Below are 21217 nucleotides of genomic sequence, written 5' to 3'. Positions count from 1 at the left end.
GTTGTTGGATAACAATAACTGCAGCTTTTAAAATAAATTGGGGTATCTTCCAACATTAGATTGAACCACAGTCTCACCCTCTGCCCTGCCCTGCTTCGCTACCTGGCAACAAGGATAAGAAACAGCTGGGTTTACTAAGCTCTATTCCATCTCTGGATACTTAAATTACTAGCATTTGCTGAAACACAGCTGTAGTTTTTAACTGCACACTAGGAGCATTTGTATGTAGGAAAAAATAAAAGATGCTAACTGATTATTCAATTTTGTCTCATGCTTTGAGACAAAGCCCAGAGTGTTTTTTCTATCATTTTAAAAAAATAGTCAATGGCTTTCAGAAAATGATCAAGTGAAAGATACTTATGACTTGCCCAGTAAGTCAAAATCCACTTTTCAACATTCAAACACCTCTGTAGTCAAGCTCTGCAAAGCTGCAGTTGCCATTGACAACAATTGCAATAGTGAGCATTCAGCATGTCTGGAACCTCAAGTCAGAAAAAGTACTCAATAGGTGTGAGTAAGCACACATACCTGACTGAAGTTGATATGCTGATGATGGAATGCTGATGTCAGTTTTTGCTGACGGTTTCCTGCAACAGAAGACTGGTTTATTCTTCCCAGGACAGACCGCCCCTTCTTCAGTGGCTGGCTCATAGCGTCTTTCAAGATACAAATGAATAATGTTATGTTTTTGTTGTCACTGTTCTAACAAAAGTTAGACAAAGTTTCGTTTCTTTCACCATGTAAGGAGAAATAACAAAATAATACACTAATTAGAGTAACAAAAACCACACACAGTTTGGAAGTGTTTATAACACACCAGCAGATACATGAGCAGGCCAAACCCTTCAAATGCTGCTACTGAATGAATATTAAAATGTCTATTCTTATCTACTGGTATGGAAAGAAAAAACACCTGACCTAACTTACCTGTATTCACCATATGTTCATTAAGCTGTAACCTGTTCTCAAGTCTCATTGGTGGCACCACCACTGTGCAGACAGCTGATTTGGTTTCGGGATTAACTGATGCTCTGGCTTCTTTATTATTATTGGTATTATCTACAAAGCCATTTTCCACAAATGGGCTGTCATGTCCTGAAGAGTCTGAAGTTGGGGAACCATCCACTGTATCACATCCACTTTCCTGTTCATCATCTGACATACTATCCAAAAAAAAAAAAATTACATTGAAGCAAATACATTTTCATCCCATAGATGCATTAAAATGCATTAAAATACTGTGCCAAATTTATGGAGGTGGAACTACTCAAGAGTGGATAATAACATTACATTTTAATTACACAAGCATGAAGGTTCAAATGGCAGTTCAGTATTCAAACTCATTCTACTCAAACTGCAAGGTTCAGAGAAAGGAGATAACTAACTCAGATGCCTCACTCAACTTGCACTCACTTTTTGTTTGTTTGGTTTTTTGTTATATAATCTTGCATTTATAGTCCACCTGAAGTGTAGATTTTTAGAGCAAACAAAGGGTTGAAAAAGATTATTTCACTACTTCTGGAATGAAAATGTGAAGATCTCCTGATGCTGAATACACTATCAAAGAGAACATACTGATCCAGTTTCCTCCTAGAAATTAGCCACATCCCAGAGCCTGCAAAAAGCCATCCCTGCGGCCTGGGAGAGTCAGGATGGCATAGAGATTGCTCAGGAAGCAATCTGCACAGCAGCAGGAAGCTCCTTCTCATCTGCATATCAACCACCAGCAGCTATGCTAAACCTTATCTGCTGAAAAATAAGGTCTCTCTGAAGCTCCTCTGGAGAGAACTACCTTTGTGTGACCAACAGATTCTTCTAAATGCGTTTAGATGAAGGAGGCAAATGCAAGTCTCTGTTTACACAGTGGGAACTGGTGGTCTGTGAAATCCCTGTTGGTCAAATGGGACAAACTCATTCATTCAACCACTCCTTTTATCAAAGCAGCTGGAAGGGGAAAAGAGTTGGAAGAACCAACTCCTAATAATGGCCTTTGCTAACATCTATTGAAGCTCCATGCTTGTGCCAGAAGAAGAACGGGCTAAGAAGATGGTAAATGAAAGCTGCCAGGAGTGAGACCAGAGTCCAAGCAGTGGAAATAGAACCAAATACCTTTTAGGCAGCAAGTGGTAAACAACCTGGGAAAGGATATTAATTTACAATGAGGTATTCTTCCAGAAAAGATATTAACCTCATTTATGTATTATTTATCACACAAGCTAAAGGTACATCACAGACCCATCACTAAAACAACAGAAAAGAAATTACAGAATACCAAAAGGATGCCAAAGCTGCTCACCCTCCTTATTTTTTTGAGGGGAGAGGATTTTGTTTATAGAAACAGGATCACTTATGGATATATACATTATCCTTTGAAAGCATCAAGCCAGGCAGGCCAAAATTTAAAACTGCCTGGCAGTTCTATTTCCTTGTCAATACATGCTTATAGAATCATCCATTAATTTTAACGAATTTCCATAGTCTACACAGTGTTCTGAAAATTTCTGATGTTAAGAGTAAGAGAAGAACAATCTATGCTGTGCAACTGCAGGCCAATACATTACATTTTTAAACACAGCATTTCAGCTCACCAGCTGCCAATGTAATAAGCCTTTTGTATTTTTTAGTGGAAACAGTGTATGCTGGGGACTAGGGTCTTTGTTTTTGTTGAAAGGAGCACAACTATTTACCTGTTGGATCTCTTGCAAGGAGATGGACTAGACTGTCCCGAGGAGCTAGTACTCAGAGTGCTATCAGGACTGCTGAGAGAACACACACGGTCAATGTTCAGGGTGTTCTGGCAGGCTTCGCAGTCAAGGCTACCTTTACACCTGCCACACAAAAAGAAAGTGAGCAAACACCATCTCTCACTTGTTCTTCCCACACACTATTGCCTTAGGTGTCATTATGGAACAAAAAGGCCCCTTAAATGTAAATTGATATCCAATTCCCTGTTTCTTTTACAGCCAAACCAGATTTCAAACCTTTTCAGTGTTCTTCTGAAAATTCTAAACATGCAGTTTTTGAAACCTACTAAATATTTTTTCTACTGAATGAAAGGTTTATGCTGCAACAGTTCAGAGCCCTGAAACTTTTGACAAAATTCAGATTTAAAATACAAGTTCCTCTCGTTCAGAAACATTACAAGTGAAAAGTCAAATAAACATTAAACTTTCAAGGTCTCATTTTAAATGATACATGCTTCTTTGATAGCTTTGTGAAAGGGAACACCTTTGGGGAACCATACTCTGCACCTGCTTTTCTACCCAAACACACTTCATACTGATAGAGAAATACTTTTTACCTATATATATGTAATACTATCTACTGGATGCTGCTGCTAGAATTGATTATGCAGAGCCATACCCTGTATGACAGTACGAAGAAATGGACCTTCAAGTATTCTGGTTTGAAAATACCTCACGTACACAGATTAACAACACAGACTTCTGAAATCATTCTTCACTTTCACATAATAAACTGCTACAGAGTCAACTTCTTAGCAAAATGCAATTAGAAGCACATTGTCTTTTTTTAACTCAGACTTGTTAAATACAGTAGCTATGCCAAGACAACTCCAGTTCAGTAACACCTTAGTAAGGGGAAGCACGGATTCTTACTCTCTGAGTGAATGTGCTCGCCCTACGTCGTCTTCATCTGTGTCACTGCTGATGGTGATCACGCTGACTGCTGGGCTGGGGGAACTGGCGATGAAGATAGCCTGGCGCTGTTTGGTTGAAAGAGATGAATCAGGGTCCAGCCTGACCGATGCTTCACAACAGTTACTTTCCTGTCCTTCTGAGTTATGATTGTCCTGTGCTTCTATACAATTTATTCTCTTTACAGCCTTCAGGTTAAGTATCTTTGGAGATATAAAGGCTGAGTTTTGGATATTGGTATTTTGTAACACATTGCTCCTGTGAAGAAAACACACCATTTGACATTTAGTGAATCTCTACAAAGAGACCTAAGAACTATTATTTTCAACAAAAAATGAAGCAAGCAGTGTAGGCTAACCCACCAATTTTCTAAACTAATACAGAAAAAAACCATAAAACCAGTAATCAGTCATAAATACTTGGCAGAGATGATTTCAGAATTTGTGCAAAAACTCCAAACTACGTAATAGCTAAGACCAAAGTTTGCAACAATGCTGAGAACAGTACATGGAAAATACAATTTTCTTATAAATTAAAAAAGAAATTAAAATCCCACTTGGGTGAAAAGCAAGCAAACAAAACCTGGCCAGATTTCTTGCAAAGATTCTTTCTGAAAACAAAAGCTGGTACCTCCCAGGTGAAATCCCTGCTTAATACAAGACTGCTGACATTGCCTTTTGCAACCCACGCTTTCCCCTTTACTCAGTATCCCACACCTCTGCAAATACACCATTACGGCAGTGGGGCATATTTCCTTCAGAAAGCAGCTATACCAGTGAAAGAATAGCCTTAAAATAATAGCAAAGCTCACTGCAACCCTGTTACATAGAATAGAATAGACCAGACCAGGTTGGAAGAGACCTTCAAGATCATCGCGTCCAACCTAACACCACCTAATCAACTAAACCATGGCACCAAGCACCCTATCAAGTCTCCTCCTAAACACCTCCAATGATGGTGACTCCACCACTTCCCTGGGCAGCCCATTCCAATGGACAATCACTCTCTCTGTGTAGAATTTCTTCCTAACCTCCAGCCTAAACCTCCCCTGGTGCAGCTTGAGACTGTGTCCTCTTGTTCTGGACTGTATCTCTTCAAATTGTCTAAACCTCATATATCCCCATGCACTTTATCTCAAGGAATATCTTATTAGAGCTACCTCAATACATACTTGCACATTCCCAAAGGCTGTAAAGACAACTTTGCTATCATGATAGGTACATACCAATCAACAGGAACTAAAACCTCTTACTATTACAAGTCTTTTACTGATAGTCTGTATTACCAAAATAACTCTGAAAACTCAGGGCAGAAAGGCAGATTTTCCCAAAGATCATTTAAATATGATTGTTGCTAACAAAAGTGCCCTTCTTGGCCCTGTTCCTCCACTCACTGAACAGCAACTGCAGATGTAGTGTCTTGGAGTGTTAGAAATATTCCACCAACCTGTTCTGACACAGTTTGTTCCTCTTGGTAGCTGCAGGCTGAGGCCAAACAACATGTGCAATGCCCACGCTAATTGGCTGAGGGGCAGACAAGGTTATCTGATGTGTTAAAAGAGGCTGTGGTATCATTGAATTGTAATGGGTGCCCTGGGTAATCATCTTCCTGAGGAAAAATAGAGCAGGTTTCAAATTGCAAGTCATTTGCATCTGCATCTATATACAAATCAAAGCTGTTAAGGTATTGCACAAAAATATGTGGACTTACCCCCAGTCTCCAAGCCTCTGTGGGCCAGCCACAGGATCAGAGGCCAGAGATGTAGCAGGAGCTGCCACTGGCGCTACTTGCTGCCATGCAGGAACCAGTATTTGCTGGGTGTGATTCGACCATGTCTGTCATGAAGCAGAGGAGATTTTGTGACACGGAGAACTAATGAATTTACATTAGCTGCTTGTAGCTCAGCACAACACAGGAGAAAGACTGCAACAGAACTCTACAGGACAAAAAATAATTACTAACAATAACCCAAGATTCTTGATTTTGAAATAAACCAACCTGAGAAAGGAGCCCTGCTTGGATCTGTAGGGGCTGAATTGCGTGGGCTTGGGTCACCAACGGAACTGCATTGTCCACTCTCAGGGAGAAACTGGTAGGCTTACTATGGTTTGTAGGAATTCCTGTAATGGGAAAAACACACCCCCAAGCTTTAAGCAAAACACTGATCTTGCATATATTTTCTGAGCAAAACACAAGCATACAGTAAAATATGTAAAATTATCCTGTATTTCATTGATGTGTTTGTGATCTAATTCACTGATTCAGAATTGCAAGCCAAATCAACAAAGATTTTTCTGCCATTATGTATCTGCACAAATATTGATGATATCATTCCCAGAAATAACTGTCAATAGCTGCTATTTTGAAACAGACTGCTAAGAAGCAGAATGACTTTGGCAGAAAGTTCTGCAAAGCTAAGCATTTACTGCACCACAAATCACATTAGAAGTATTTGAACGAAGCAGACAAAAGTAAGCGGAATTGAATTTCAAAGCTTCTCACAGCAGATTCCTGCACATCTCATGCTCTGTATTTCCAGCTAGCTGAAACTCATTCATCTTAGCTTCCATAGCTGGCAATGCCCCATAACTCTCTTCCTCCTTTCATCAAAATAATTCCAACAGTGCTATACATTGCATATTACCACATGAGCATAATGAGAAAAAGATGTGTCTCATGCTCAGTATAGATTTTCTTACTGTCAAGGGAAACTAACAGAGCAATTCCACAATGTTCACTACTAGTAAGAATTTTTGACATAATAATGTCCAACTAAAATGAAAGAAGATTGTGGGTTTTTTTCAACAGATATTGCAACTGAACAGCTACACTACAAGAAAACGCTGGCTAGGGAAATATCCTGATCTTCTGACTGCACTTTGTGTCTTGTGTTTCAGCCAAAGACAAAGCAATGGGTGCTTGTAAGTAGCTACTAAGGAACCACTAACCTAAAGATTAAAAGTGGATTTTTTGTTTGTTTGTTTTGTTTTTTTAATCCTTACAATAAAGGATGAAGGAAAGCCTTCATCTCATGTAATTCTCTCATGTCATAACAGAATACTATGTTATAACTTTGCAGTCCAAAGCTGTTAATTCTGAAATGCTGTTGACTAATTTTTTCCACACGGTCACCTAGAACAGCAACATAACTCTGCCAGAAGTAGCAAGACTTTACACTTCAGATACTCGACAGAGCAGCCAAGCACAGAAATCTTGAAGCAGTGCCAGACACCATTAATATCCCTTTCTCTCTGTGCCAGCAACTCAACTTGTTACCTATGTGATGAAGACAATATACTCCCTTCATTCAATGTGCAGCAGAATTTAAATCTCAAACTTTATCATCATGCTAAGAACACAGGATACAGATCATAGGTAAAGTACTTGCCTTTACTAATTCCATTTCTACAATCACTTTGTTCATCTAGGTGTAGTAAAAAGAGTAGGGTTTTTAAATTATAGAATATGTCACTGTGTAAAGCACCTATACAATTTAAATAAGAAATTTCTTAGCCATACTAAGTGCTGAGAAGGAAACCTGTAAGAAGCTCACACAGCCTCTGTAACTCTGCACAGTGAATACTTGGAGCTTTCATGAGTTTCCGGAACACGAGATAGATGCAGCAGCCACAAATAACACTGCTGATAAAGTCTGTTGTATCTGTCTTTATCTAAAGAGATAAAGACTTCCTGGACTCTTAAGTTTAGGTTAGAAGTATTTTGGGTGCTGTCTTTTTTCCCCCAGAGTAAATCTAGTGTGATTTCTAGAAGGTCATAATTCAGAGTTTGAAAGTCATTCTTAAAAGCCCCTTCCTATAAACTCTAATATTTCAGGATCTGGTCTCAACATGAAGCTGGCCATCACCAAGCCAAGAGAAATTGCCTCTTAGGAGAGGAATAATATAATCAAGCTAACATAATAAGTGAACAGTATAAACAATCTCTCCCTGTCCATAAATGACTGTTACTAGGATAAGAAAGGCTGGGTTTCATCAGCTCCTCCCTGATCAGCCCATTATAAACAGAAAAAAACACAACATTTGTTTGATAGGCTCTGAGATGTAAATGAGGTTTTAAAGACTCCTAAAAGAACCCAACCAACCAACCCCCTCTATTTTCATGATGCAAATGCATTTGTGTAAGGAAAATGCATTACTGTGTGTCCTTCTAGAGATGTACATGCTTTTTTGGTCATTTTCTACACTGCAGAAAGATATCTGTGCTAGCATTTCAACCTTGCAGCCTTCCAAATGTTTCTGAGAACTGAACTCTCAGCCAATTAATTCTTTCAATAAATGCAAAAATTGTGTGTTTAAATCAATCTTATCCTTTGTAATACAGGAGAGTTCAGCCAAGCTGCCCTTTCCTCCTCACAGCATAATGCAATAAAAATTAGCAAAGTTTTAGTTGTGTGGTTTTCAGCCACCAGAAAGCTGCAGCAGCTCTATCTAGTTTCCTAGCTCATCATAACCATAGGACAGTATACATGATGCTGTTTACATAGGCAGCTACATCCTTAAAAGAAGCCCCAAGTTTCCAAACATTCTCTTAAACACCTTGTGTCCCTCTATTTTATCCAGTGTCTATATATGTATACAAATACAGAGGTAATTCTGTGTGGGGTATATGAAGATGGGCTCTAGATAGCTTAAATAATTTTATGCAGATGCTGATTTGCTACTTCTTTCAGAAAGGTGCAATGCAGCTGCATCTAACCCATACACCTTTTTTTTTTAATGATATAATTAAGTGCTTTTAACTATGCAGCTTAAGTGGATATATAATGAAAGACTCACATGCTGCCAACACACAGAAAAGCTCATGTCAGGAACAGTAACAATTAGAGTTGAACATACCTTGAATAGCTGGAGGACATATAATCAATGCCTGTTGGAAAACATCACTGCAGCCAAACTGAGCAGTTCCTGCCTGCAGTGGAATCCCTTGGTGCAAAACTGAATGGGCAGATGCAGTTAATGCCTACAGGGAACAGATTCAATACAGGAAACGTTATAATTGAATCTAAATCTCTCACACATTTGCTGTGTATTGAATATATACAATATATATTGTATGTAACAAACAACTAAAACAACTTTAAAAGAGCAACATTGCAAATAACATGTCAGAGGAAGCGATCCTGTTTGGCCACTGGAGGGCATTATAACACAGTGCTGATGTGCCGCAGCAATTCCAGTGTGTAACTTCATTCTGAAAGTACTGAATTCAATGGTTTAAGAAAACGTGAGGACGAAATGAGAGTAAAGACAGACGATTCTGTCATTTAAGAGATATGCTTTTTTCAATTGTTAAATTAGAGAAACTCTACTAATTGAGTTTACAATAATCACAGAATATTAGAGGTTGGATGGGACCTCCAGAGTCCAACCCCACTGCCAAAAGCAGGATCACCTAGAGCAGTCCACACAGGAATGCACCCAGGCGGGTTTTGAAAGTCTCCAGAGAAAGAGACTCCACAACCTCTGTGGGCAAACCCAAATAAAGCAACACCCCCAAAAAAAAGCCAAACCAAACAAAAAACCCCAAACCAAAATAAAACCCCAACCAATAAACACCAAAACACCCCCCAAAAATACAACCACCAAACCCCAACCAACAAACAAAAGTTTACCTGACTTCTTACTGGACCAATTTTGGTAAAGCTTGCAGTCAAATTAGCTGCACTGCCTGAGGCAACAGGTCTCATAAGTGACGTTTTATTGCGATTACTTAAGTCATAAGAACTTGATCTGCATTTGCAAATATCCATGATATGAAAACAGGACTTCACTCTATCAAAACCAGAGGGGAGGGGAAGGGAAAGTAGCTTTAATTAGAATTTCATCGTTTTGTGAAACAAATCCCCAAAAAATGAACAAAAAGCCCACATTTCCCAGTTCCACAGAATGGCATCATACAGGAAACAGGCAAAAAAAAAAAGATTACTGCTATTACTCTGTTCACATCAAGCCTTTGCAATGCACATTTTAAAATTAAGAATACTGCTGCTTCCTGCCCCTTGCATTTAACACCATTTTCTAACAACTGTGTACAAGCAGGAAGCATACTACAGCACATGGATGGAAAGATCTTTCTTTCAGTGACATGCCTGCACTTCAAAGCATCACTATCAAATACACCATTCCAGAATTGCAAGAAAAGTTTCAATATATTCTACATTAACCAACAATGAAAGATGGTATTGGAGATGCTCATCTCTAGAGGAAATGCCTAGCCTACCTCTCAATGGCTGATAGGCACTATCTTCATCACCCCAAAAATCAAGCAAAACTTTCTGCAGGGTTGGAGTTTTAACAGCCAGACATAAAAATGATAGCTTAGAAATGTACTGCTTTAAGTGGTACTTTTCAATCTTTTCAGACAAAAAACATGTTCAGTTTCCTTGACCACGCAGATGAATCTCATTCTGCAAGCACTCAAAAGAATTCTCTGTGACATTACAAAGATTGTTTTCCCTGATAGCAGAAGCAGTGACACTGTAATATATAGATATATCAAACACTACAGCAGAGAGATAAAAAAGTGTTTTGTGTGTGTTACATACTGGTTGCTATGAGAAAAATCAAGGAGGTGCTTCATGGTAACAAAAGAATGGTTAAGGGTCTCAGCTGGAGTGATTCTTAAATCAGCATCGATGAGCAACATTTTCTTCAACAGACTGACAAACTCCCTCCTATCTGCCTTCTCTGCCAACAGGTCACTTCCTTCCAAATCCATCACCATGTTCACCTGGCATTGAACAAAACAGTTGGAAGACATGTGCATTAGTTTAGCTCCTTTTATTGCTTTCTACCATCAAATAGTCATACCCAATGATTTTATCACGTGGGGTACAGTGAATGTGCTAGTTTATCCCAGTACAGTTGGCTTGGAATTAGAGTTATTTTCTGCACACACACACACACACACACTATTCCCTTGCACTCTTCCCCAGCTAACACACACCCCCCCACCCCCACCCCCCAAGACTTTATTCCTGTCTGGTTCTTGTGACTTAAGACATCAATTTTGGGATAAGGATCTTTATATGGTCTAACTTCAGTTACAGAGACAATCTTCAAAGAAACAATTTCAAACAAGTATTAATCACAATCTGGCAAAAAGATTTTTTTTTTGAGGTTATGGAAAAGAGTAAAAAAAAAAAATCCATTATTATTGACTAGAGAGTTATAAAGCTGAAGAAAAGTGAGGAAACTCACTTGTGCCTTTAAAAAAAAGAAAAATAATTATACTTGGAATTGTCAAAATTGCAGAATTGTACTGGAAATCATATAGTTAGGATAGCAAGGTCCACATATGTTCTTTTTTTACCCAAATGGCAGATCAGGTAGAAGAAAAAGTATATATTATACATAAAATTAAAGGGTTCCCCTCACCACAGGCACAAATACCCTTGTTTAACACACGCAATGACAGAGAAGATCTTTATACAGAGGGTTGACATAGCCAGACACCGCCCTCAGAGCAACATCCACAGGGAAGAATGGATACAACTGATATACAATAAATAGTACTCCAAAAGGCGTTTGTTTCAGAGCCAGTAAAAAAGTTTTTACACCATCACTCATTCATTCCATTTTGCAAAGGAAGAAAGCTTCAATACTCACATGCACTATATCATCCAAACTGTTGAAAATATACTTTCTGGCCTCTTTAGACTTCATACCCGTCTCTGCCTCATGCTCTTCCAATGTCTCAAAAAAAGAAAAGGAAAGTGGAGATTAGAATTTCACAACAAAGATAACTTGTAAATATGAAGGAACTTTTCTCTTTTTTTTTTTTAGGTGACTCAATATGTAAAGTCTGGGGTTGTTTGCTTTTTATTCATTTCAGGTGTATATTTGGGTGCTGCTTTACTGATTCCATTTTCTGAAGCAAAATCCCAAAACTCCTAAATTTCACGTCTGGCTGATCACAGTAGTGGGTTACAATAAATGGTTTGCAGGCTGAAAGCCTGCAAAAAGTTGTTTAATGAAACTCTCTTGTGTGTTTGTATTTTTATATGACCCAGCTTTTCTATAATTTGTATATCACTCGTTTCCACAAACTCAGACCCTGAACTCCAAACAGCATCAAGATCACAATGGTAAAATAAATTTTAAACTCCCCAGGCAGACACTGTTCAGTTTCTCATTGCCTTCTCTTTTATTTTGAAGCTTGTATTCCTTCAGGTACACAACAGTTGGTGCAAGTACAAAATTAAATCCCAGAGAATGAACACGGTCACCCATCAGCGACCTATAAGCTGGAATGCCAGTCTCTGTTACAATGTTCCTCTTTCAACACAGAGAGCACTACTGGGCTGGTGTTGCAAGAGGCAAGGCAGGATTGCAGGGGAAGGAAAAAAGTTAACATAGGGATCACAGAAAAGTTTCCAAAATTAATTTGAACAAAACCTGCCAGTAATGACCAATGGTCCACAGTAAATCTCCCTTCTTCCCCCAAACCAGCATTTAGTCTGACATATGAGAATTGACCTCTGCAAAGAAAGCTTCTGAGGGTGGCTTGTTTGTATCAAGAACTTGTGTGTGTTCTCTGATACAGGGAAGCCAGAAACAAACTGTCACCTACTGATCAGCTGCCCGAAAACCCAGAATACTGGAATATCAGGATGGTGTGACAGGAAAATCCTGACACCACCTGCCCCCACAGCAGCTCCACAGCCCAGCATGCACTGGGATTTACCGACTCAGTGGGCAGGATTACGCAACTTGTGCTTTGAGCTCGTCAGCTGTTTGTTACTGCTCAAGTTTTATGTCCACTGTAACTGCTTCCTGACTCCCCGAGGGGGTGAAGCTGCACCATGAAGCAATAGGATAGAATTTTAATAACTAAATAAATATACACACACACACACATATATATATTTGCATAGGAAATTAAAGCTCTGCTTATGGCCAGTGTGCAATAATGCAGCTTACAGATACAAGTTGTGCAGGCCACAGAAGTACATCTTTAGAAAGTACTTCATCTGTTTTAATTGTATTGCAGCTTTCAGGGAATGAGCTGTACACAGACATGTTGTTTCATAGTCTCTTTTTCTCCCAGGAACTTCTGATGCTGATTCCAGCTTTGAAAGAAAAATTGACAGAGCCTTACAAATTATCTAAAGTAAGAAGTAGTACCTGAGCAAGAAGGAAAGAAAAAATAAACGAACAAACCAAAACCTAAAAATAAACCAACAAACAAACTCACAACTTATTCTCTGGAGAGAAGAGACTTAATTTGAGTTCTCCACCTCACAGCTGTGCACTGGCCATTGCACAGCCTGGCAGCTGCACCAGACCTGCCTCTGGGCTAGAACAATGGGAGACGATGTGGGCATGAACTGGCAGGAAAACTGGGAGGGATACAGAGCGGGGACTAATAAACACAGGTGATGCAGAAGGGAGCTAATGGTATTGCAGTGAATCTTGGCCTCTCTGGTTTCTCTGCTCACAAAATAACACGCTGTTTTGGGCTCCATTTTGATGTTTACCTTTAATCTCCAACTAGAATATGGTGCATCCGTTTCTCTACAGAAAAATCTTGCAGTTTTCGTTCCCATGCTTAACAACTGCTCTCCTGGCAACCCTTGAGTCTGTGAAATGTAACGAATCTGAGGAAGAGAAAAAACAAAAACATGAGGAGTAATTTATCTCTGATTCTTGAAATCTGAGACCGTTAAAAACTTGCCATTTCATTTGGAATATGGCAAAAATCAACCACCGCCAGAGCACTGCATCTTACAAAGGAGAGAAACCAAACACTGGGTGCTTGATACTGCTCTCCTTCAGAGAAAGCCATACATAAACAAACCTCTGAAGTGACCTATTTAAGCAAGCTCTTAATGTTGGGTCACAGAAACAAGGAGCTGGGGAGAGCAGATGTCATTACCTTCTCAACCCATTCAAATCCTAAACATAATTTCATCCTAAACAGGAAAATTAACAGAAGTGCTTGCTTACAGAAGTCAGAAATTGCTTTTGCATTCTCTCACTATATCATTTTATAAAAATCCTTCCCCTCTGATGGATCTTATCAATGCTTATAAATATTTAAAGGATGGGTGTCAGGAGAATGGGGCCAGGTTTTTTTCAGTGGTGCTCAGTGAAAGGACAAGAGGCAACAGGAACAAACTTGAACATTGGGAGGTCAATCCATATATCAGGAAGAACTTCTTTACTTTGAGAGTGGAGCAGCACTGGAACAGGCTGTCCAGAGAGATGGTGGAGCCTCCAAACCCACTCTAAGTACATCACTCAAAGCTCACCTGGATGCTGTCCTGTGCAACCTGCTCTAGGTGATCCTGCTATGGCAGGGAGGTTGGACTAGATGATCTCTGTAGGCCCTTTCCAACCTCTATCATTCCACAATTCCAGTGTATCAGTTTTTTACATGTCTGACACACCTGCATGTTCCACTTGGAAAAGGAGTGTGTACACAACCCTTAGGCTCCCAGCAAAAGATGCTGTCCTCATCTTGAGAAAATATGCTACTGGCTGCGATGGCAATGGACTAGCTTTATGCCTGAAATGGTCAAATGCTCTTTTTCACTGAAATGATCAACACACATTTGTTTTAGGAGATGATTTACTATATATTTTGCTTTACCTTTAATATAATTGATAATCAAAGTATTACACAAAATAGTTAAGATTCAAGGCTTCAAGAGGAATCTGTTGAAACAGCACTTTCTGATGTGGCTTAACTAACCACACATGGAATGTTAACTCACTGCACAAGGCAGGAGTCATGCCAGAAGCAGTATTTCTTTAAAAATCCTTCCACAAAGAGGAGTTGGAATAATAATTGGTAATAATTGAAAACTGAGGTTGTCGCAAGTTAGGATGGAGGGCTGCTAGCCAGGGCTGAAGGTCCAAGAGGAGTGAAGGCTGAAGGGAGTTGGGCAGGGTCCCTTACCACACATGTCCACACAGGAGCTGCTGGTGTGGGCCAGCCCCTGGAAAAGGTAGAGCAGTTGGGGAATAAGAGAGAATAGAAGAAAGAAATCAAAAGGAGAGAGAGCAGTGAAATAAACAGTCAGATGAGATAAATTCAGTAGAAGACAAAGGACTTGAGAACTAAAAGCACCTGAGAAGAAAAAAGGTGATGGGCAGTTTTTCTGACAGGAAATATGCACAGGAGGCCTCTGCTGAAGCACCAGTGACAGACCTAAGTGAGGAGGAACCAAACACAATACGGCCAACTTTTGGTATAATTCCCTGCATCAGGGAGCAAAGGGAATCCCACTCTGACCAGAACCCTTTCTAGATCTTTTAAGTGTTTTCTAAGCATATTATATTAGAAGGGGGGAAAGACAATGCATTTGTTCAAAAATTTTGTAGTTAAGCACCTGTGCCTGGTTTTAGTGAGTATGAAAGCTCAGAAGACATGGCTATTTTCCACTGAGAAGTACAGCTGTTGCTGCATATAATCACAAACAAATACAACTACTTAAGAGCTTCCTTTCAAGGGCTAGCACGTTGGTTGCCACATGCCAGGGGGACAGAGGGAAATGCAGCACAAAGCCCTTGCCTGTTCGTTTACTCGGTGACACATACCATGGAGCAGAAGGAAAAGAATTTCCCTGGAAACCATCTCCTACAACTGTTGTACTCATGTACACTGATGAAAACCCTGAATCAAATTTCTTTTAAGGTAAGTTTTGCAGACCTGCTTGAGCACAGTGACAAAGCTGACTAAAGTAATTCCCATAAATAAATAATTAAATAAATGGACACATTGAACTTCAATTCAGAAAAGCAGCATAACACACAGTTTGGTCTAGACACAGGATTTATGCTTCTAGGAAAATCAATAAGACTAAATTAAAAGTACTGAACAGACTTGAAGAAATACTACTTAACAGAGGATGCTATTAATATTTGAAACGTGGATTTAACAATCAGAAATTCTTAAGCTGCAGAAAGTGTGTATATGCTTGTGAAATTCATTCTACTACCTGGTCATATTCCAGTGCTCCTGGGTACAGTGGCCATCCAAGAAACAGCTCTGCAATCACACACCCTAACGACCACATGTCTATGGCTTCACAAAACGGCAATCCCAGTATGATCTCTGGTGCTCTGCAAATTAAACATGGTTACTGAATTTTTACCTTGGGGATAAAAGGCAATACAACAATCCAACATGACAAAAAACCCAACCCCCAAAATCCACCCGAATCTGCTATTTGAAAACACAAGCTAATTATTTCAAACACGGGAAATTGTGTTTTGCTTTTCCTAGATAACCCACGATAATAATATGCAGCAGTTTTGGCTGCATGTATCCGTTTGCCATGTACACCAAATAACTGATACACCTTAAAAACACAATGCCACCAATTCCACATTTTTGCCTGGTCCCCTACACGTCCCAAATGATCACTGCCACGCGCCTGTAATTGTATTCTAAGAACACAACAGTCATTCATCTCAAAACCAAACAAGCAAAAGGTTTCACCTGAAAATACACTTGCATTCTTCCCAACTGGACAGTACACTTAAAGCTATTTAAAATATCAATTTAATTACATAACTGCAAATCCCTTAATGCACTCAAATGAGTTAAATGTGATCAATTTTTAAATTACTTCAGTGAAACCATTGCACTTGCTAACTAGACTAGATCTTATTTTTCACCTAAACCAAACGTGAATTGTTTAACCAACAGCATTTCTGTTTATTTCCTTAGTCAGGAACCAGAAAAATTGCTATTGACACAGCTGCTAAAGGGCTTTTAACATTTCTGTTCACGTGGAACAATAACCAAGTATTTATTTCATGGATATCCATTTTAATTGCATTTGTTCTTCTAAACCTTCCCTCCCAGTTCATTCAAGCTATTAACAAAAGGGAAAAGAATTAAAACATCTGCATGGTATTACAGAAACAGGCGTAGAGACATAAGGTATTATTTAACGCATCACACTATAAAGTGATTTACTATTAAACCAGACAATCTGTTGTTAGCTTAACATGCCACAGAACAGTAGGAAGGTGGATAAAGCTGACAGGGTAATTCCCATTGCAGCTGGGCAGAACAGCAGTGTCCAGCCAGCCAGGTAACACGCTGGTGAGGAAAACTGCAATTTCTCACCTATGTAACAGCTTACAAATCCTACACTTTGGCACATGCTGGTGGATCATATGGATGGTCCACATACCAAACAGGATCTCTAATTCCCACATGTCTCATTTATCTTCTCCTTCCACATTGACTTTTATCAAAATATTCTTTAACTCACTAAACCGTAGTGGATTGGTAACAAATTCCCATTTTCACACTACACTGGGACAAAGAAGCTATTTTGTAGTATACAGCTGACCAAGAGCTGAAGCATCTCCATCCCTTTTCACAAGCAGTATACAGCAGAAGCTGTACACAGACATACGACAAGCGCAGAGAATGCATGTTCGCCGCCAGTAAAGGATTCATGCCGCTGTGCCCCATCCCTGACCCCAAACCACCCTGGTTTCTGCTACGGGCAAAATCCGAGACTTTCCACAGATAAAGTCTACAGGACAGGATATTCTGTTAAACATTTATACACTTTCCATTCATGCCAGCACTTCAGTTCTTCCCATCCTTGTCACAGACCGTTTCAGATGCGATGATATAAAGGATAAATCTTGTCACACTGGTTGGTGAAACTAGAGAGGCTCAGTTTTCCACTGCCTTCAAAGATTTGATTACAATAAATTTCTAGGGATCAAACTAAAAGTATTTTTGCAATGTGGGATCATGACACTGCAGTAAGTATTAGGTAGTTTTGTTACTTGAGAAAAAAATTTAATGTATCTAGATGCCATAGGACTAGAAATAGCCTTAAGAAATGTCTGCCTTCAGCTGCTGGCTGGGTGCCAGCCTGCATAAGGTTGTTACAGATCTCTGTTAAAACATGCTTCCTTTTGTTGTATTGTGTTACAGCCCTGAATAGTTAATGAATATACACACGGCCTATGGATATAGGGGCTTTAACAAATGCTTCTGCTAAAATAAGCTCTTTAAAACCACTTACATTTACTCGACAGCTAATATGTGCGCTGTATAAAAATAGCCACAGTCGGTCAGTCTGTCACTCGTCTCTTTTGAGGGACAGGATTGCCAATAAAAGAAGGATAAGGGTAAATAGGATGACAACACCCCCCCCACCCCCCACCCCCAATATTTACTGTATTCCACAATACAGTAATCTGTTAGGGTTTTTTGTGGATACCAAGTAGTTCTATGATACAAATAAATGTGCTAACATCTAAGGAAAAGCGACATATTTAAGGAGAGGCAAAACTGGTGCTCCTCACTTCCCAGCACCTTCCAGAAAGGAAAGGGAGATAAATGTGTTCCCAAACAGGGCTACCCACACCTCACTACTGTACAGTAAAAAATCATTTTTAGGCTAGCTTGAAGTGAAGAAGATAAAGAGCTGCTGCTTCACAGAAGTGTCCAATTCACTGTTTCTCAAGCTCAACAGTTCCTACCATGGCTTCATACTGGTCCTTAAAATGGAGCAACTATCCCATGACAGACAAAGTTACAAAAGAACATGTACTGGGTTTCATTATGTTTAGATTGGGTTTAATCAGCTTAAATATTTTTGATTAACAGTTTGTAAGTGGTATGTTCAAAACCATCTTTATTTTCTTCTCTTGTTCTTTTAAACTTCCAGTTCAAATCTATTTGGACAAGTGAGAGGGAAGTGTTAAAAGGGAGCCATTCTTCAGGTTTTGGGGTTTTTTTTTTAAGATAATCCATAGGTCTTTTCATGGAAGAAATACTTTTAAATACAGATTAAAAAGAAAGAATTTTTCCCTTTCCTAAATACAACCATGCACATAAAATTAAGTTGCAGGAACTCCAGATGTTCCACACAGTCACTTTAACATCAGATTACCCCCAAAACCAACTTACAACCTAGCCCTTCTCTGTCTCCAAACAACACATATGCTACTGCTTGCTGTCTACTGCAGAAGACAAGATGCTCAGTAAACTAGAAGCTACAGTACTCCCTAACTCATTAAGTAGTACCTGTTTTGCCATCCCAAGGCATCACAGAAGTACAGCAGAATCTTTTACACTTCTTAAGAACAGCAAATTTTACTTGGATGTATTTAAATAAAATTAAAAGCAAGTTTTTTGAGGGACAGTTTCTATTTCCTTCTTATCAATGCTAATCCCTTATCACTTTTAATTAAAGATTAATTAAAAAGACTGACAGATTGACAATTTAAAATGCAACATTATTACACTGGAAAAAAAATCACTTTATTAAGTAACAATTCCTAGATTGAAACATCTGAAACTCTCCCTCCTCATTTGACACAGCACTCTTGAAGCAGATGTTGCAATTCAAAATATCTAAAAAGATGAAAGCAGCAAATGAGTATTTGCTTCAGCTGCTTGCCTGGATAGTCGCATTTCTATTTACTGTAGCACATACCTTGTTATACCATATTATTCTAAAGGGGGTTGTATGCTTATGGGGAAGTACACTACACATTTTGTTCTGTTAATTTGCTCAAAAAGCAGAACATTTCATGAAATACTTCAGCTTCTGCATGTTAGCCTGCTTAGAACAAAGCAACAAAGCACACAGACTTGAAGAAAACTAAGTAATTCTTTGAGGGAGGGTTAAAAACCAACCAAACAAGCAAAAGCTACACAAAAATCAAAACTTTCACACAACAGAAAAAAAATCTTCCAACCTTTACACTGGGGAACAATGAATAAAGAGCAAGAATTAAACACACTTCAAAAATGGCATGAGAAAAACTGTGGGAAGTCAAACCATTGCAAACAATCACTACCTAGAAGTCTTCGATCAGAAATCAAATTTAGAACAAAAGTTAAATGAAAAGGCTAAACCCCAACAGTTAACATACATAATATCAAATTAAGAACAGCACAGAATAAAAACTGTGTCTGCCTGGAACTCCTAAGCACATGAAAGAATCAGCTGAATGTGCAAATAATTTCTCAAGTATGTTCTCAGTGAAGGTTCTAGAGCATTGTACATACCTCCTCACATATCAAGGAAAGGAGACTAAAGACTGAGCAATTTTTATTTCTATTTCTCTCCTTGGCAGTATGAAAGGGTCAACGTATCTACAGTCTACCACATGCCATTGTTTTATTTATTGACCATCAGGTTGCCACTCTCCAGATGAGAGGAGAGTATATAAATAGCCATCCTCCCCTCGTGTCTTTCAACACACCCATGTCATCTCTCTCCAAGACCAAAAACTTTAGCCACCACCTATACCAACTTCTGTGTCAGAAGCTGAAGGTAACAGTGCCACATGAGGAACACAGCACTACCTCCTCCTCTCTGGTGCTACTGCCTGCTCTAAAGATGCTGGACATTGGGAGTGCTGGTGTATTCTTGGTAGTGTCACCTCTTCATTGTAGGTTTTGCAGTAAAATTCCTTCCAAACAGACAGATAAGTCTTATTAAGCCATTTTGCCTTTGCAGTTTAAAACACGTAAGAATTTTAACACTGTTTCTCCATGTTTTTTGGGTTCTCTATATTCATATAGTTGAAGGTAAATGCTGACAGCATTTCTAATGCGAGCATGCAACACAAAATTTACAGTTTTCTCATATAACTTTACTACTCCTAATTACCACTATCTGCTCAGGATACAGCATGCTGCCATCATTATCCAAAGTCGTCATCAAAAGGGTAGGATGTTTATCTTTTTCTATTAATAATTTGTTCAAGGCCATCCCATGGATCAAAAGCACTTGTAAACTAATCCAATTTGTAAGAGTTATAGTCAAAAGGGATTACAAATCTGAGATTGACACTTCTCCCCCAGCACTACCGTTACCAGCGTAACACAGGCATGTACTTTACAAAAGAAATAACTAGATATGGCTTGTGAAATGTGCAGTTCTAAAGAAATTTTTGAGAGAAAGATCAGATTCAGTGAAGAAGTTAATGCAAGACAGTAATGGGCATCCTAACAAGTCACCTCATGTACAATTCATCTTCTTGAACTACCAGTCATCATCGTGAATGTGGAGGACTGCAAACCTTCCTAGGAAGCCTGCAAGAACATAGGAATGCCCAATCGAGGTGACAGTGCTCAGATTTAAACAAACAAACAAAAAAAAGCCAACCACTGGCACTTACACTTCGACAATCTGAAAGATGCAATGGGAATGACAAAATCTGTGGATGATGAAGGATATAAAGAACAGTTGTTTCTGTCATGCATATGTGACGGATTTCAGAAGGAATTTCAAACACTCAATTAGATCAACACAATGACAGAATACAGAGTATGTATGGGCTACAGTAAACCATAATAGAAATTAATGCACATTATTTATTCATTAATTACCCACAAGAATTAATAAGTAATAAATTAACCAACTTTCCAATGGGGGGTAGGGGTGAATCTAGACAACTTTACAGATTAGGCAAGAAAAGTATTTTACAATTGGGAGCAAAAATAATCAGGATATCAGCATTTATTTTTAAAGGACAAAGACACATGAAAATTTACTATGCCTTATATAAAACTAGTGATATTCCCTCACCTTGAATAGT

General features: G+C 38.9%; 1 protein-coding gene across 5 annotated transcripts in view; it reads right to left on the bottom strand.

Moving 5' to 3' along the window:
• HIPK3 (homeodomain interacting protein kinase 3) overlaps positions 1 to 21217 on the bottom strand; it is a 100062-nt gene that overhangs the window by 3595 nt on the left and 75250 nt on the right. For all 5 annotated transcript variants that reach the window (XM_054171603.1, XM_054171601.1, XM_054171600.1 and 2 more), the window contains 13 exons: positions 15622 to 15745; positions 13156 to 13275; positions 11285 to 11371; positions 10222 to 10406; positions 9289 to 9448; positions 8513 to 8636; positions 5655 to 5776; positions 5367 to 5491; positions 5103 to 5264; positions 3618 to 3914; positions 2688 to 2828; positions 928 to 1163; positions 529 to 656 (listed from right to left, as the gene is read on the bottom strand). In XM_054171603.1, coding sequence (XP_054027578.1) covers positions 529 to 656; positions 928 to 1163; positions 2688 to 2828; positions 3618 to 3914; positions 5103 to 5264; positions 5367 to 5491; positions 5655 to 5776; positions 8513 to 8636; positions 9289 to 9448; positions 10222 to 10406; positions 11285 to 11371; positions 13156 to 13275; positions 15622 to 15745 — 2011 coding nt within the window. The remainder of the gene's footprint in view (positions 1 to 528; positions 657 to 927; positions 1164 to 2687; positions 2829 to 3617; positions 3915 to 5102; positions 5265 to 5366; positions 5492 to 5654; positions 5777 to 8512; positions 8637 to 9288; positions 9449 to 10221; positions 10407 to 11284; positions 11372 to 13155; positions 13276 to 15621; positions 15746 to 21217) is intronic.

The sequence above is a fragment of the Dryobates pubescens genome, chromosome 22 (genome assembly GCF_014839835.1).
Source record: "Dryobates pubescens isolate bDryPub1 chromosome 22, bDryPub1.pri, whole genome shotgun sequence".
NCBI lineage: Eukaryota > Metazoa > Chordata > Aves > Piciformes > Picidae > Dryobates > Dryobates pubescens.
Note: the sequence above shows the minus strand (reverse complement) of the source record. Positions and strands in the feature narration are given on the sequence as shown.